Genomic DNA, 16,422 nt, shown 5'->3' with positions numbered 1-16,422 from the left:
CCTAGTCCGAGATTTTGAAGAGATTTGAGCTCGAAAAGTTGAGGAGGAATCAGACCATGGAAATGATTCATATTCAACAATAGTGTATTCAAATTTTTAAGAGACCCTAGCTCAGGTGATAGTTCCCCCTCAAATTTGTTATAACTTAGATCAAGAACTTGTAGAGATTCGAGTTTGAAAAGCTGAGAAGGAATCGGACCTTGGAATTTGTTACCACGTAACATTAGAGATGTCAAATTCTTAAAAGAACCTATTTCGGGTGTTAGTATCCCCTTGATAATATTATAACCGAGATCAAGATCACGTAGAGATTGGAGTTTGAAAAGTTGAGAAGGAATCGGACCCCTGAAATGATTAAAACTTAACCGCAATGTAGTCAGATTCCAAAAAGACCCGAGTTCGGGTCCTAGTTTCCCAGTTAGCCAGTTGTAGCTCATGTCCAAGTAGTGTAGATTCGTCAACCCAAAAAGTTGGCGGGGGATGGAGCCTTTGAACAAATTGAAATGCATGTCAAGGTGAACCAGTTTGGTGAGATTCGCAAGCCCATCTCCAGAGATCTCTCCTTGCAATGAATTGTTGGAGATGTTAAGTTTTTCCAGTGACCTCATATGAAAAAGCGGAGCTAAAATTTTGGAAAATACAGGATTGGAAAATACTGGAACCGGTTTGATATCAGGAGTAGAGTAAATGACTACGCCATCCAAGTGGAGCTCCGTGACAGTTTTGGCTTTGGCGCATACAACCCGCTCCCAAGAGCAACAATCGGAAATCGGGTCCCATGATTTTAGTTGTATGGGATGAAAAATGCTAGAATTGATGATGGTGGTGAGGGTGGATTTGAAGTGAAGAAGTGCTTGTTTTTTATGGGGAGGACCAGAGAATGACGGGATTGGAATGGAGTTGAGTATGAAAAAGATTGATAACATTAGCAGTGGTGTGCTTACAATGGTGGCCATGGTTGTTTTTTGTTATGATTCATTTGAACCAGCAACAATCGTTATATATAGGCCTCTTCTGCGCAGGATGACTATACAGGCTTGTCTTCAAAATAATAATGGAGGCACAAATGGCCAGATAATAATAATGATGTCATAGGTGCTTGTACGGCTCGTAGCCGGACCTTTAAGTATTGGCGCGTAGCCATATGGGATATTATGAGGATTCCCAACCTTTAAGTTTGGCGCGAGGCCTATGGGTTTATGAGGATTCCCAACCTTTAAGTTTGGCACGAGGCCTATGGGATATTATGAGGATTTCCAACCTTTAAGTTTGGCGCGAGGCCTATGGGATATTATGAGGATTCCCAACCTTTAAGTATTGGCGCGTAGCCATATGGGATATTATGAGAATTCCCAACCTTTAAGTTTGGCGCGAGGCCTATGGAACATTATGAGGATTCCCAACCTTTAAGTTTGGCGCGAGGCCTATGGGACATTATGAGGATTCCCAACCTTTAAGTTTGGCGCGAGGCCTATGGGATATTATGAGGATTCTCAACCTTTTAAGTTTGGCGCGTAGCCATATGGGATATTATGAGGATTCCCAACCTTTATTCTCATGCGCAGATGTGGTGCGTGAGCGTACATGATGCGTGAGCATCTGATATACATGAGCATACGTGATACGCGAGCATGTGAGCATTTGTGATGCCTGAGCATGCGTGAGCATTTGTGATGCTTGAGCATGCGTGAGCATTTGTGATGCTTGAGCATGCGTGAGCATGCGCGATGCTTGAGCATGCGTGAGCATGCGTGAGCATTTGTGATGCTTGAGCATGCGTGAGCATTCGCGATGCTTGAGCATGCGTGAGCCTGTGGTGCGTAGCCTGCAGTTGGTGGAACAGTGCATAGCTGGCAGAAAAGGAATAGTACACAGCAGGCCTTGTCACTATCAGCTGCAGCCTATCTACCAACCAGCATGGCTCGTGCTTAGCCCACTGTTGGTAGAACATGAATACTATTCAGCCGGCTGTGCCTTCTTTGCTCAAACGAATCCAGATCTGAAAAGATCATGACTAGATTTGGTGTATTTCACTTAGAAAAAACACAGATCTAAGGGTTTTCTCCAAAAGTTTGGTGGTATTTCTTCCTGTGTATTTCCAGATCTGGAAGTATCTTTTAGATCTACAGATATCTGAAAGAAGAAACCGTAGATCTGTGATATTGATGAACAGATCTGAAAATATTTTTTTAGATCTACGGATATTTGAAAGAAGAAACCGTAGATCTGAGATATTGATGAACAGATCGGAGGGCCGAGACGAGAAGCGAAGTATGGTTCGTTGCCGTCCCACGGATGGCGCCAATGTCGAAGCACGAAATGAATCTTACCTGACCCAAGACGATGTTTCCACGGATTTCGAGATGAACGAACCACTGCTTGATCTTCTTCTTCGGCGGTTTGGGATCTGCAATGGCCTTTTGGGGGTGTGGAGGTGACCGCTAAGAGATCTCCAGGAACTCTTGTTCACAGACACAAAAATATGGTGGTGGCTCTTATTGAGAACGACCAACCCTTGATAAGGAGGTGGAGACCTCCTTATATAGGGAGCCTCATGGCCACCATCATGGTACCCTAATGGGCCTAGCCCAGTTAGAGTTACCTCCACAAAACCCCCTCAGCCCAGTAACATTGTATTAGTCCATATAATAAAATAAGCCAAACATAATAAATTTAGGGTTTATGTACCATACCCCTACAGTTATGATTCATTTGAACCAGCAACAATCGTTATATATAGGCAATGAGATCATATGTACTATTTTACAAAGAATTTGATTAGGCTGTCTAGCTGGATTGTTTAGTCAAGAAATGGAAATAAATACAACGTATTTTCAAATGTACTATTTTATAACAATTAGCTTGCTAACTTACTCTTCTACATGTCTGGATTAAATTAATTGCATCAAGCATATCTCTAATTAAGTACCTTATGTTATTTAGACCTTTTTTAATGGGCCTTTGGATGCTGTGCGAGTGCACGTAACCTACCTCGCAGGCTCGCTGCACTGTTCCTAAGGGTTACACTGAAACCGGGCGCCTTTGGAGGGAAAGCTCTCGTAGACGGGCATCAACCGACAAGAAGAGGTGTAGCTAGGTGAATTAATTTATTATTTTTCTTCTCCGTGACATGTCACATGAGATCAAACATGAAGTAATTGGTAACACCCGTGTCATTTTATTAGACTAATAATATCGTGGTTTTAATTAGTGAGGGTTGAGACTAATGATTTTAAAAAATTGTATATAAATTATTGATATCATTTTTTAATTTCTAAAGCACAAGGATTAGGTTGCTTCAACTGCCTATAGGACTAGAAATATATATTGTTGTAAGCATCTATAGTTTCTAAGAAATAAGAGTAAACTACAAGTTTGGTCTTGTATTATTATTGGCAAGTTGATCAAGTCAGTTGTCTTCATTTCTATGTATCTGTGGTTCATAATCAATTATTTGTTGTTTTAGTTGTATTCTAGTTAAAGAGTCCGCACATTGCGGTTGGGACATAATCATCAAAACCTTATATCACGCATCAATTTTAACCAAATTCTCACACATCAATTTCATGAGTTACACTCGTCTTTCCTAAATTAACTATAACCACATGTATATACATATGAAAAACCCTAAATCAACAGGAGCATAGAATTGGCACATGTAGATACATATAAAAAAAACCCTAAATCCACACGAGACTGCTCTTCAGAATTAATATTGCCTTGCAATGCAACATGGGCTATCAAGTTAATTTGTGTCCCAGTAAACGGACCGAATAAACACGAACAAGGACATGTTCGCGTTCGTTCATATAACTTTAAACAATTAAACGAACCAAATATTTGTTTTCATGTTTGTTAAAAAAAAATAAGATGTTCATGTTCGTTTATGTTTGTTCGTTAAAATCTTAGTGAAAGAGCCCACACGTTGCGGTGGCACAAATTTGGTCATTTTTAGCTAGTCAAAATGTTATTTCTCTTTATATAACAATGGCAATGAAATAATATCAATATCTAACATCAAAATACTGTTAATCAACTGTAAGTATCTGTAATATACAAATACGTAATATAAACGGTTCACCTAACTTCATATTTTCTTTGTACTTCCCAAACTTGTGATTCATATGTTTATTAATCAATGGACTTGGATCTACACACATAGATAATAAAGCCAATAATAATTTTTATTTTGTTTCATATTTGCTTGATTCAAGTGACCATCATCTACACTCAAGTGACTACCCTAAAACCTAAACCCTGAACCCGAACCCTAAACCCTAAACCTGAAACCCGAAAACCTAATCCGAAACCCGAAAACCTAAATCCTAAACCCAAACTCTAAACCCTAAACCATAAACCTGAAAACGAAACCCTAAACCCGGAAATCTAAACCCTAAACCCAAACTCTAAACCCTAAACCATAAACCCGAAAACCAAACCCTAAACCCGAAACTCGAAACCCTAAACCCGAAATCATTAAAGAAATGCGAATGTAAAAAAATATGAAATCCTTAATTTTGTGCTAATTTGGTAATTATATGAAATCCTTAATTTTGTGCTAATTGGTTTTTCCAGGGGTGTATGACAAGCAACCAAAATGTTATAAAGCCAATAATAATTTTTATTTTGTTCCATATTTTCTTGATTCAAGGTGACCATCATCAGCTTACATTTTACTCTGGGTGACAGAAAATGACTAAAATGACACTAGATTGATTCATGGTTATTTTTTTATTCTACGGTTTTTTTCGTTGGCATATAGGTACCAAAATGTTATAATTAATATTTTGTATGTAATCCTCTAGCAACAGAAACTTGGAACGGAATTGTAGAATGACTAAAATGCCCCTAGAGTTCATTAGTAGACAATTTTCTGATGTTAGTGTCTATCGTTGGATATTGACACTATAAGCATTTTACGATATTTGGGTGAGCTAGAATTGCACAGAAACTGTGGGATGACAAAAATACCACTGTAGTTGATTCATGGATATTTTGTGTTGGACAACAAATCATCAACAAAACTCAACATAAATGTTGTATAGGGAAGGTACCTGAAGTTGCAACGATGACTACAATTTGCAATAAAACCTGGCAGTCAATGTAATCTTAACACCTAAATTTGTATCACTTTATCTGTTCTTGTATCCTTGCTTAATCTAAATTGTGTAATATTTATATGTAAAAATAACTGTACGTTTATGGAAACTTTGTAACGTCCCTCTATTTACAAATTTGGTTTGATCATGAAGAAAAGATTGAATGGACATAATTAATAGATGTAATCGAACAGGAAAATAGTGAAATTATTACTTTCATTTTAAAATTGATCTACTTTTTGAAAGCAGTTGCATAATCTAATGAATGAACCTTGAAAGCCTAACTGGACATCTATATAAATTATTAGTCTCTTGGTTGAAATCGAACCGAATGTAAAACTGGAATGATCAGTCTTGATGGAACCCGAACCCAGATGAATTCGAACCGAAAGAAATCAAACTCAAACAAAATTGTAACAAGATGGGTACAAATATTTGGTTCAGGTCTGGTAGAGATTGGTTACGCGCGTATCGACACCGGATTGCGCATGTACAACCGTTGCGTCAAACGTGTACTGACACCGGACACACGCCCGATGTCGCGTTACGATTGGGAGTTCTAGGTAGATTTTGAATTTGGCATTGTAGAACCATGGATAGCAGCAACATCGTATTCTTAAAAGTTTAGGTTTGTTTATTTTGCAGATGTGGATATGAATTCTGCTACACGTGTGGAGCAGAATGGAAGAATAAGAAGGCGACATGCACTTGTCCTCTTTGGGATGAAGAACACATCATGGATATTGAGGAAGAAGAGGACGAGGAAGATGATTTTGAGCATAATTTTGTTCTTCAGAATGATAATTTTGGGCATAATGTTGTTCTTGAGGATGTTTTTGGGCATTATCTTCATCTTGAGGATAATAATTTTGGGGGTGATGTTGCCCGTGAGGATGATGGCATCGGGCATAATGTTGTCCATGAGAATGATGTTTTTGAAGATGATGGTTTTGGGCATGATGTAGTCCTTGAGGGTGATGATTTCGAGAATGATGATTTTGAGGAAGAAGTTCTTCTTGATGATGATGTTCACGAGAATGATGATTTTGAGGATGAAGCTCTTCTTGAGGATGAAGTCCTTGAGGATATATTAAACATGTCCAACACCAAACCATATTGAAGACTCCTAAAATCTTGGAGAGTAATTAATATAATAATTAGTTTATTATTATAAGATAAGTTAGTCTTATTTTATTTAATCCTATTTGTTTTAGATTCAAATTGTGTATTTGAGTTAGTATAGGATTAGTCATGTATAGGCTCTATATAAGCCATACATTGTATCAGAATTATTAAGTTTTTCTCGTTAGTCGTTTTCTTAATAAAAGAGTTGATCGTGTGTTGATCAAATCTCGTGTTCGTGTTCTTGATTCACCCGCCTAAAGTTTAACAAGGATGACGTCCTTGAAGAAGAACAAGAACAAGATGACTGCGGTAATGATTTAGAGGATGGCGTATATGATGATTGATGATGTTTATGATGATTATGGGGATGATGTGGATGTTTATGATGATTATGGGGATGGCGAGGATGTTTATGATGATGACTATTATTTCTGAACGCAGGACACACGAAGATATGACAAATCCCATAGATGTAAAGTTTCAATATTCGATGTTTGTGTCACTTAACGTTTTGAATGGCAAAATTTCCCAATGCTTCACCGATTCTCCACTTTTATTTTCAAGGTTAAATATAATTTACAGTAGATTAAGATGATAGTTATTGGTATAATTTACAGTAGATTAAATTTTCAATGTTAAATATAATTTACAAGTATGCAACACCAGTTATTACATATGACATAAATAGTGCTTAGAGGGAATAAGAATAACGGCCACCGGGTCATTTAACTGTAGGTTGCAGGGTTGGTACTGTTGATAGATGGTTGACTAGCAATAGATGTTAGCATATTTAAAGCATTGTTATGGGTTGACAGATTATAAAAAAAAGTAGTAAGCCTGTTAAATGGGCTGTAGTAAACGAGTTAAACATATTGGTTGACGCGTTTAGTTAAACAGGTTAATATGGTGACCTGCATAATTAAACGGACTAAACATGTCAACCTGAAATGACATTATAACAATGTAAAATATAAAAAAACGAAATAGTAACAAAAGGTCAAGAAAAACTGTGGATTGAGCAAGTCGTAAATATCAAACTGTAGCCCTGTAAATCTCCGAATCACATTGTTTTATTACTTAACATCATAAATAGACGAATTGTAAGACTGCAGACGGCTTACAGTGATTTTTGTATGCCTAGTTGGCTAGCTAGTTAGCGGTAGTTGTAATAAAATCAGCCCATATATGATCAATGGATTATGTTCTGTCAAGTTTCCTTATCTGACATGCAATCACGACCCATTTAACACGGTTGGACCTTTTTGTGACAAAACAAACACTAGGTGGCCACAACCCTATGATGTAGGGCTCGTATGGAATCGATTGGTGCTAAAGAAGTTAATCGAAAATATGAAAATTTTATTTTTAATATAAGTAACAATTGAAAACACAATGATCAAAATCTTTAACATAATGCAAAGAAGAACCCAATTGAAAAACACAATGGACAACCAAATAAAACAATATAAAAAACCCACAATTTTTTTTATTTTTATTTTTATATTACAATATGATATTCATATTAAAGATTAAAAAAACACTTGCTATAATGGTAAACAAATTTTCGAAAAAATGTCGTATGAAAAAGTTATAGACGTTTTAAAATGATGGAGGAATTGACATGTGTCTTGCATGTGGTGAGAGAAAGTCATCGTAAGTGAGTTATTATTACCTTCATGCTCTTCTTATCAATTTTCATTTTTGCATTAATTTCCACCATCCAAATTTAAGATCAATGAATAAGATTCATGCTCACCCTTCTCATTTTTATTGTACTTTGTATTTTAACTTTACCCACAAAATAAATAATTATATAAGGCAAAATGTGTTTCCATAAAGAATAAGAATTAGTTCTAGGTTAAATTCACAATTTTTTTAATGGATATTGATTTTTGATACTTCTAACTTTCACTAGTTGGTAGATAACACTCCCAACTTACGATTTGTTACCCACCACTCCCAACTCTCACCAAATTTGTTTCTGGTACTCCCGAACTTAACGAACCCTGACTCCGTTAATTTAAAAAAAAAAAAACTTTCGCTGTCTGAACCATTAACACACCCCAATCATTACCACTCTTGATGAAATTTGGGAGTGGTGGGTAACAAATCAAAAGTTGAGAGTGTTATCAACCAACGAGTGAAAGTTAGGGGTATTAAAAGCCAATATCCTTTTTTTAACAACAATTTTTTTCCCATCTATTTTACCCCCCATGTCTTAAACAAAGTGAGATTTTACCCTCATATCTCAAATGAGATTAGAACCCATAACCATTTGGATAACGGTCATACATTTGTCACTAGATCAGACTAGTGGTTGTAGGTGAAAGTCATAATTAGTTCGATGTATAACATTAGACCTACACTCGATTAAATTGTAATGTACAATCAAATACTGAAATATGATTTCAGCATAAAGGTAATCTCTTGATGTAATTCGACTTACAAGTTAAGTAAGATCAATAACAATTACAGTGCAGTGGTTGTTTTAAATTAAATATATGTATTGATCCTAGACATCGAGCCGTTTTAACCTTTACTCCGTCTGATTTCTAATCAAAAGCCGTTTGTTAAACAAATTTGTTAACATGTAAACTCATTTATCCCTCAAAACATTTAAACACCTCAATGTGAATGTTGTCAAGGCTAATCGCCTAATCCTGTATGATTAATGCGATATTACGACAATATCGTTTTTGTTAAAAGCTAAATGTACCATGAGTCGTCCATCATGTCTAATCAGAATGATGATTTTACCTTCATGCTCTTCTTATCAATTTTCATTTTTGCATTAATTTCCACCATCCAAATTTAAGATCAATGAATAAGATTCATGCTCACCCTTCTCATTTTTATTGTACTTTGTATTTTAACTTTACCCACAAAATAAATAATTATATAAGGCAAAATGTGTTTCCATAAAGAATAAGAATTAGTTCTAGGTTAAATTCACAATTTTTTTAATGGATATTGATTTTTGATACTTCTAACTTTCACTAGTTGGTAGATAACACTCCCAACTTACGATTTGTTACCCACCACTCCCAACTCTCACCAAATTTGTTTCTGGTACTCCCGAACTTAACGAACCCTGACTCCGTTAATTTAAAAAAAAAAAAACTTTCGCTGTCTGAACCAATAACACACCCCAATCATTACCACTCTTGATGAAATTTGGGAGTGGTGGGTAACAAATCAAAAGTTGAGAGTGTTATCAACCAACGAGTGAAAGTTAGGGGTATTAAAAACCAATATCCTTTTTTTAACAACAATTTTTTTCCCATCTATTTTACCCCCCATGTCTTAAACAAAGTGAGATTTTACCCTCATATCTCAAATGAGATTAGAACCCATAACCATTTGGATAACGGTCATACATTTGTCACTAGATCAGACTAGTGGTTGTAGGTGAAAGTCATAATTAGTTCGATGTATAACATTAGACCTACACTCGATTAAATTGTAATGTACAATCAAATACTGAAATATGATTTCAGCATAAAGGTAATCTCTTGATGTAATTCGACTTACAAGTTAAGTAAGATCAATAACAATTACAGTGCAGTGGTTGTTTTAAATTAAATATATGTATTGATCCTAGACATCGAGCCGTTTTAACCTTTACTCCGTCTGATTTCTAATCAAAAGCCGTTTGTTAAACAAATTTGTTAACATGTAAACTCATTTATCCCTCAAAACATTTAAACACCTCAATGTGAATGTTGTCAAGGCTAATCGCCTAATCCTGTATGATTAATGCGATATTACGACAATATCGTTTTTGTTAAAAGCTAAATGTACCATGAGTCGTCCATCATGTCTAATCAGAATGATGATTTCTTTCAGTATAAACAACCACCCCCCCCCCCCCCCAAACAAGAATCACCAAGTCAATTTACCAATACATATAATACCAACTTTCGTCAAGCGGATCCTCAAACTCATCATTCTCATAGTCTTCCTCTTCGGTATCCATGATGTTTTCTTCTTCCCAAAGAGGACAACCGCATGTTGCCTTCTTATTCTTCCATTCCGCCCAACAAGCGTAGCAAAATTCATGCCCACATCTGCAAAATAAAACAAATATAAACCTCTAAAATGATCATTTTCTGCAAGTTTGAAATTCATTCATAAAGTATTAAGTTCTAAATTTATAATAACAATAATAATAATATCCGAAATAGGATAATATATTGTTAACTTAAAAAAAACTAGCATTTGTTCTTTTGGAAAATAAAAATAAAATTCTTTAAATTTGTTTCAGATATTAACTTATTACATAGACAAGAGTAAATTACACGGTCCCGTGATAAGTCCATATATAACATGTTAACTTATTACATAGACAAGAGTAAACAACTTTACGAACAGGTTTTTTCAAGACGAGTCAGGGCCATGCCTAAAACAGTATATTAAATGCTTTTAGCATGCAGCAACATTTTTTAAAGATTATCATTGCAATTATATAGTAATCATATGGATTTTAGAGATTAACTGGTGAAAATAATGTACCTGCAAGTCATGTGGTAGCAACCAGCTGCTAATTCTATCATATGTTTGCATTTTATGCACTGCCTCTTCCTTGCTGCCATACTTTTGATCTTCGATTCTTCCACAAGTTGTGTCGGGTTTTTTCGTTTATATTCTGCACAGTTCATATCATTATGATTATGCCACGGAACCTTGCAAATAATGCAAAAAATACCATGACATTTGTAACACTTTCTAGCTCCAAATCCATAAACCAATTTAGGAAGCCCAATAATTTCAGTTCTTGACATCAATGTGGAACAATTAGGATAAGGGCAGTAAGCTTTTTCTGAAACGAGAACCGACTCTTCTTTCACCCATTGTCTCATCAATTCAGTAAACTTTGGGTTTAAGAATTTCTCACAGCTTTCTAATCTAAAATCATTCCCGCAACCTTCATGAGGGCATTTTGGTAGCACGCCATTAAGAATTTTCACCTCTACATGTTGCGTCACACAAGAATAACAGTATTTGTGTGTACAACCTTCAATTGAAAAGAATTCGTGTATAGATTTATCATCTAAGCATATAACACAACTTTCAAGTTGTTCTTGAGTTGGTATCACCTTGCATATTTGGGATTCTATTGCTTCTCTTGAAAGCTTAAACGCGAAGTTAACATCATTACGATCAATAAGAGAGATCCCGCAATCAATGAAACTTTTCTTAAGGATATTCACTTGATCCAAAATGTTTTTAGTCTTCTGTTGTTTCGGTGGCCACCGTCCACTAACCTGAAATTGTATGATAACCATATTGGATATCAAACACACTTCTCACAAGATTGAATGAAACAAAAAATACTGGAAAATATTGGTTAAACGAATAAGTTTATTAAATTCTTAAACATTAATTATTGTTCTGGTTGCTTTAATGGGCTGCTGCATGTTGTTTTTGTTAATAAAGTTTGTGTTTGAAAACAATATTTAGTATTTGGGTTTAAGTTATATTCAATATGGGCTTTAATTAAGCCTTTAGTTATTAATAAAACCCATGTGTTAAATGTTGTAATTGGATGGGTTATGAAGCAAACCGCATCTTCCGGTTACGGGTTATTTAACAAGGTATCTGTGAAACGATGTGACGTTTCTCAACACGCCGGTTCCTACCCTATAAATTCCCAATTATCATCGGTTTGTAAACGGTAGAGTTTGTAAGCATCACAAAATTATTGTATTCTATTGTCTTGTTTATATTCCAGTTCTTCACCTTGCTCGATTGTCAAAATCGTGACAATCGTGTTCTGTGATATTTCTTGGTATAAAAAATGGCACCATACGGTCAGAAATCATCCCCTGAGGAGAACAACGTTTCTAACAAGAATAACTTGGTGATTTATTCTCGGCCACCATTAGTTAAGATATACATACATTTTTTGACAGTTATACAATCGAAAAGCAGTTTCAATAAACCGCCAAATGCTAAACAGTAAATACTCATAAACGGTCATATTCTACCTACCTAATATAATTGCATAATCTTACAAATATTAATAAACTTAAATACATAAACATAATAAATTAAAGCTAAGTTTATAAATATGTCTAATAGATCATGTATAGTACTATCAAGATGATTATTCAATTGAGGGGAAAATCAACTCACAAAGTGATAGAGAGGAGAATAATCACAATAAAATACAACTCTGTTGAGATCCAAAGCAGTTGCAGCGTCCAAAGCCTCAATCAATGCCTGCCCCTCCACACACTGCGTGCAAATCGGATCACCTTGAATCAAATCCAAGGGCTTCCTCAGCTCAAAAATCAGCTCATCCTTCGAGTTGTATATGGCCACACCAATTCCCGCCATAGTCACTTTTATTACTGTTGAACTAGGACCGTGAACTCTTTCCTCACTCAGTAAACCTTTAAAGTAACCCTTAAATAACTCTGGATGAACTTCGCTCTTCGAAGAAGAAGAGCCTTCACCATACGGGCGCTTCGGCATTTGAGAAATCTCGCTAGCATGTTTCTGATGGTTGAGATGATACTTAAAACCAGCACATGCTTCCTCATCTTTAAAATCATTTAACTTATCTTCCACGATGATTTCTTCATCCCAAAGAGGACAATTGCATGTAGCCTTCTTGTTCTTCCATTCCGCTCCACACGTGTAGCAAAATTCATATCCACATCTGCAAAAATAAACAAACAAAAAACTGTCAATTGTGCAACTTTGAAAGTCATTCAATAACAACATTGCCACATTTAAGATCTTTGAAATTCGACGCCCCAAAAACTAATTATCAAAAAGTATCAACTCACATTTTTACTTTTTGGAAAATAAAAATAAATACATTACACTTGTTTCAGTAAAGCATTAGACACACTGATAGGAATCGTATCTAGTTTCTACTCTAAATGTCAGTTGGCTATTTTAGGAGGGGTTAAGTGTAATTATATTTCTATAAATAGGCATCAATAGCCAATAGGGAGAGGGGAATAGGTTTATGTTGATTGTTGAATATGGCATTGCCATGGCTCCCGCGTATGCGATGAGAGAGGGCTAGGCCCGGGAATATCTTGTAATCTTTCTTTACGTTTTCGATAATATAACCATTCTTCCTTTTTATCCCTACTATCTTTTCTAAATTCAATCTATAACATATCAAACCCTATCACACACATATTCACATTTACCTAACATGTATAACTAGGCATAAGATCATGTTGCACTTTCAGGCCAACTTTTTAGAATAAAATCTATGATCCTTATTGCTCACTCAGTAGTAGAGGTGCACAGCCAACCCGGTTAACTGGTTCCTAACCATTTCCAACCCGAAATCCTAACCAGTTAGTAACCGGTCCACCACTAACCGGTTTATATTATTGATCTCCGAAACCGGTTAACCGAACCGGTTATTTGGTTTTTTTTCTAATTGTTTTTTTAAAACCAATTTTTTTCTGGATAACCATTTCGGTTATACCCGAAACCGTTTATACCAGGTAAGGATTTCTTGTCTCAAAACTGATTAGTAACCGACCCGATTAACTGGTCTAACCGGTTATTTGACCGTTGACCACTAACCAGTTTTGAATATAACTGGTTTTCAACTAGCCGGTTTGTGCAGCACTACTCAGTAGTAACACTTTAACTCATTGAATAACGTTACATAAACTGTTAGGTAATTTGTTTTTAGTAGAGGACTTATGTTACAAGTAAAAACAACTTTAGGAACAGGTTTTTTCAAGACGGGTCAGGGACATGCCTAAACAGTATATTAAATGCTTTTAACGCGCATCAACATTGTTTAAAGATTATCATTGCAATTATATAGTAATCATATGGATTTTAAAGATTAACTGGTGAAAATAATGTACCTGCAAGTCATGTGGTAGCAACCAGCTGCTAATTCTATCATATGTTTGCATTTTATGCACTGCCTCCACAGATTCCTTGCTGCCATACTTTTGATCTTCGATTCTTCCACAAGTTGTGTCGGGTGTTTTCGTTTATATTCTGCACAGTTCATATCATTATGCCATGGAACCTTGCAAATAATGCAAAAAATACCGTGACATTTGTAACACATTCTAGCTCCAAATCCATAACCCAATTTAGGAAGCCCAATAACTTCAGTTCTTGACATCAATGTGGAACATTTAGGATAAGGACAGTAAACTTTTTCTGTAACCAGAATTGACTCTTCTTTCACCTGTTGTCTCAACATCTCAGTAAACTTTGGGTTCAAGAATTTCTCACAGCTTTCAAATCTCAAATCATTCCCGCAACCTTCATGAGGGCATTTTGGTAACATGTTGCTTCACGCAAGAATAACAGTATCTGTGTGTACAACCTTCAATTGACAAGAATTGGTGTATAGGCTTATCATCTAAGCATATCACACAATTGTCCAATTGTTCTTGAGTTGGTATCACCTTGCTTATGTGAGATTCTATTGCTTCTTTTGCAAGCTTAAACGCAATGTTAACATCATTACGATCAATAAGAGAGAACTCGCAGTATATGAAACTTTTACGAAGGAGATTCACTTGATCCAAAATGTTTGTTGTCTTCTGTTGTTTTGGGGGGTACTGCCCAAGCTCTAGGGTTTGGAAGTCCTTAATGATTTTGAGGCGGTTATTGGTTTCTGTTGCGAGTTTCTCAAGCTCTAGGGTTTGGAAGTCTGTGAGGTTAACGTCGTCGTGAATTGAGATTGGAGGTGGCGATTGTGATGATGGTAAGCTAGTTGTAAGTCGGACTCGACGGCATTGTTCGGCGGCGAATATGCTCACTTGGAGTCGTCATCATCTGCTGCTGCTTAATTACTTACTGGTTAGGGTGAGTTTGTAGAATGTAGAATGCAAATTGTTACGTTAATTTGGGAATGGAATGGAATGCTAATAATCCAAAATTACAAAGATTATTATTATTATTATTATTATTATTATTATTATTATTGTAGTACGTATTTCTGCTTATTGTTAGTCGTGCATGGCCATAAACGACTGCAAATTCATAACGACTATCAAGGTGGGGTCTAGCCACTCGGTGGGCCAACATTTTCCTTTTGATTTTTGATAAAATGGCAAAACAGGTCCTTTATGTTTTCATGGTTTTTCAATAGTCGTTCTTTAGAAAACTTAATGACTGAAATCATAATATGTGTTTCCAAAATATTTCACAGATCCCACCACCGCCACCCGCCTCGTCCTGCCACCAACCAACGTCCAGCAACCACCACCATATCCGCCTATCACCACCACCACGCATATCACAACTGGTGCTACATATGCGGCCGATTCACCGAATCTGTTTTTTGCTCCGATTCAACGGCGGATTCGTTGAAGAGATTCATAACCCGAACCCACTCTCTCGGACTCTCACCAAACCCATTTCCGGCAGCTGATATATATAACACCGTTGATAATAGGAGATCGGCGACAGATTATCGTCTTTAGTGGTCGTTCGCATACTGGAATATGATGTTTTTTGAAGATGGATCTGGGTCGGGTTTACACCCGGTACCGATTAGTATGTCGGATATTTTATTGGGTTCTGGGTTCTGGATTTTTTATTGGGTTTTGGTTTTGAGCAGTTGTTGGATCACCTGCGACAACTGTTCGGCTTTCCGGTGAGGCGTTATCATATAGATTGTAGAGAGATTTAACGGTGAGGCTTTTTGGTTGGTGGTCGCTGTGGCAGGTGAAGAGTGGTGGTGGCGAAGGCAAGTGGTGGCGGTGGCATGTGGTGCTTGTTGGGTGGTGGTGGTTTTCGATGTTAGAGATATAGATAAGAAGATGATGATGATGCATATGAGAGAGAGAGAGAGAGAGAGAGAGTGTGTGTTTAATTGTTTTTATATATATTTATTTAATTTACTAGTTTTTATCCCCTGTATTACGGGGGTTGTTTTATATTTTTGTTCTAATAGTTATTTATTTTTTGAATTTATATTTTTTTATTGTATGAAAGTTAATAATATTATATTTATGGTTTGATGATAAATTGTTTCACAAATAAACGAGATGTTATAACCCGGATTAAAAGTTATATGGTTTTGATGAAACCTAATACCCGTTTTTTTAGTATAAAATTGGTTTTTTTTAATTATAAATAATATTTATGAAGGTTAATAATATACTTATGGTTTGATGAGACCCATGACCTATTTATTTTTTTTACTATAAAATTGGTTTCTTAATTTAAATAATATATATATATATAT

At 35.9% G+C, this 16,422-nt stretch overlaps 3 protein-coding genes across 3 annotated transcripts; 1 reads left to right on the top strand and 2 right to left on the bottom strand.

Annotated features, from left to right (window-relative positions):
* Positions 1–5,658: 5,658 nt before the first annotated feature.
* LOC143591812 (uncharacterized) lies at positions 5,659–7,113 on the top strand. The gene is made up of 2 exons (XM_077071903.1): positions 5,659–6,174; positions 6,485–7,113. The coding sequence occupies exons 1-2, from the start codon at positions 5,836–5,838 to the stop codon at positions 6,566–6,568; spliced, it is 423 nt and encodes a 140-aa protein (XP_076928018.1). The 5' UTR covers positions 5,659–5,835; the 3' UTR covers positions 6,569–7,113.
* A 3,006-nt stretch (positions 7,114–10,119) lies between these two features.
* LOC143591805 (E3 ubiquitin-protein ligase RSL1-like) lies at positions 10,120–11,509 on the bottom strand. The gene is made up of 2 exons (XM_077071899.1): positions 10,737–11,509; positions 10,120–10,291 (listed from the first exon to the last, which is right to left on the bottom strand). The coding sequence occupies exons 1-2, from the start codon at positions 11,507–11,509 to the stop codon at positions 10,120–10,122; spliced, it is 945 nt and encodes a 314-aa protein (XP_076928014.1).
* A 772-nt stretch (positions 11,510–12,281) lies between these two features.
* On the bottom strand, positions 12,282–14,511 carry LOC143591804 (uncharacterized). The gene is made up of 2 exons (XM_077071898.1): positions 14,075–14,511; positions 12,282–12,888 (listed from the first exon to the last, which is right to left on the bottom strand). The coding sequence occupies exons 1-2, from the start codon at positions 14,509–14,511 to the stop codon at positions 12,351–12,353; spliced, it is 975 nt and encodes a 324-aa protein (XP_076928013.1). The 3' UTR covers positions 12,282–12,350.
* Positions 14,512–16,422: the final 1,911 nt, after the last annotated feature.

Source organism: Bidens hawaiensis, unplaced genomic scaffold (assembly GCF_021521415.1).
Source record: "Bidens hawaiensis isolate Kalapana, Puna unplaced genomic scaffold, B.hawaiensis_p1.1 tig00040074_1, whole genome shotgun sequence".
NCBI lineage: Eukaryota > Viridiplantae > Streptophyta > Magnoliopsida > Asterales > Asteraceae > Bidens > Bidens hawaiensis.
The sequence above is the reverse complement of the archived record's forward strand: the minus strand, read 5'-3'. Positions and strand labels throughout refer to the sequence as shown.

Coding starts and splice junctions, on each gene's coding strand:
- LOC143591804 (XM_077071898.1), bottom strand. CDS start 14,511: ATGTTACCAAAATGCCCTCATGAAGGTTGCGGGAATGATTTGAGATTT. Junction 12,889..14,074: donor TGCTACCACATGACTTGCAG/GTACATTATTTT, acceptor TTATTTTTGCAG/ATGTGGATATGAATTTTGCT.
- LOC143591812 (XM_077071903.1), top strand. CDS start 5,836: ATGGATATTGAGGAAGAAGAGGACGAGGAAGATGATTTTGAGCATAAT. Junction 6,175..6,484: donor AAGCTCTTCTTGAGGATGAA/GTCCTTGAGGAT, acceptor ACCCGCCTAAAG/TTTAACAAGGATGACGTCCT.
- LOC143591805 (XM_077071899.1), bottom strand. CDS start 11,509: ATGGTTATCATACAATTTCAGGTTAGTGGACGGTGGCCACCGAAACAA. Junction 10,292..10,736: donor TGCTACCACATGACTTGCAG/GTACATTATTTT, acceptor TTTATTTTGCAG/ATGTGGGCATGAATTTTGCT.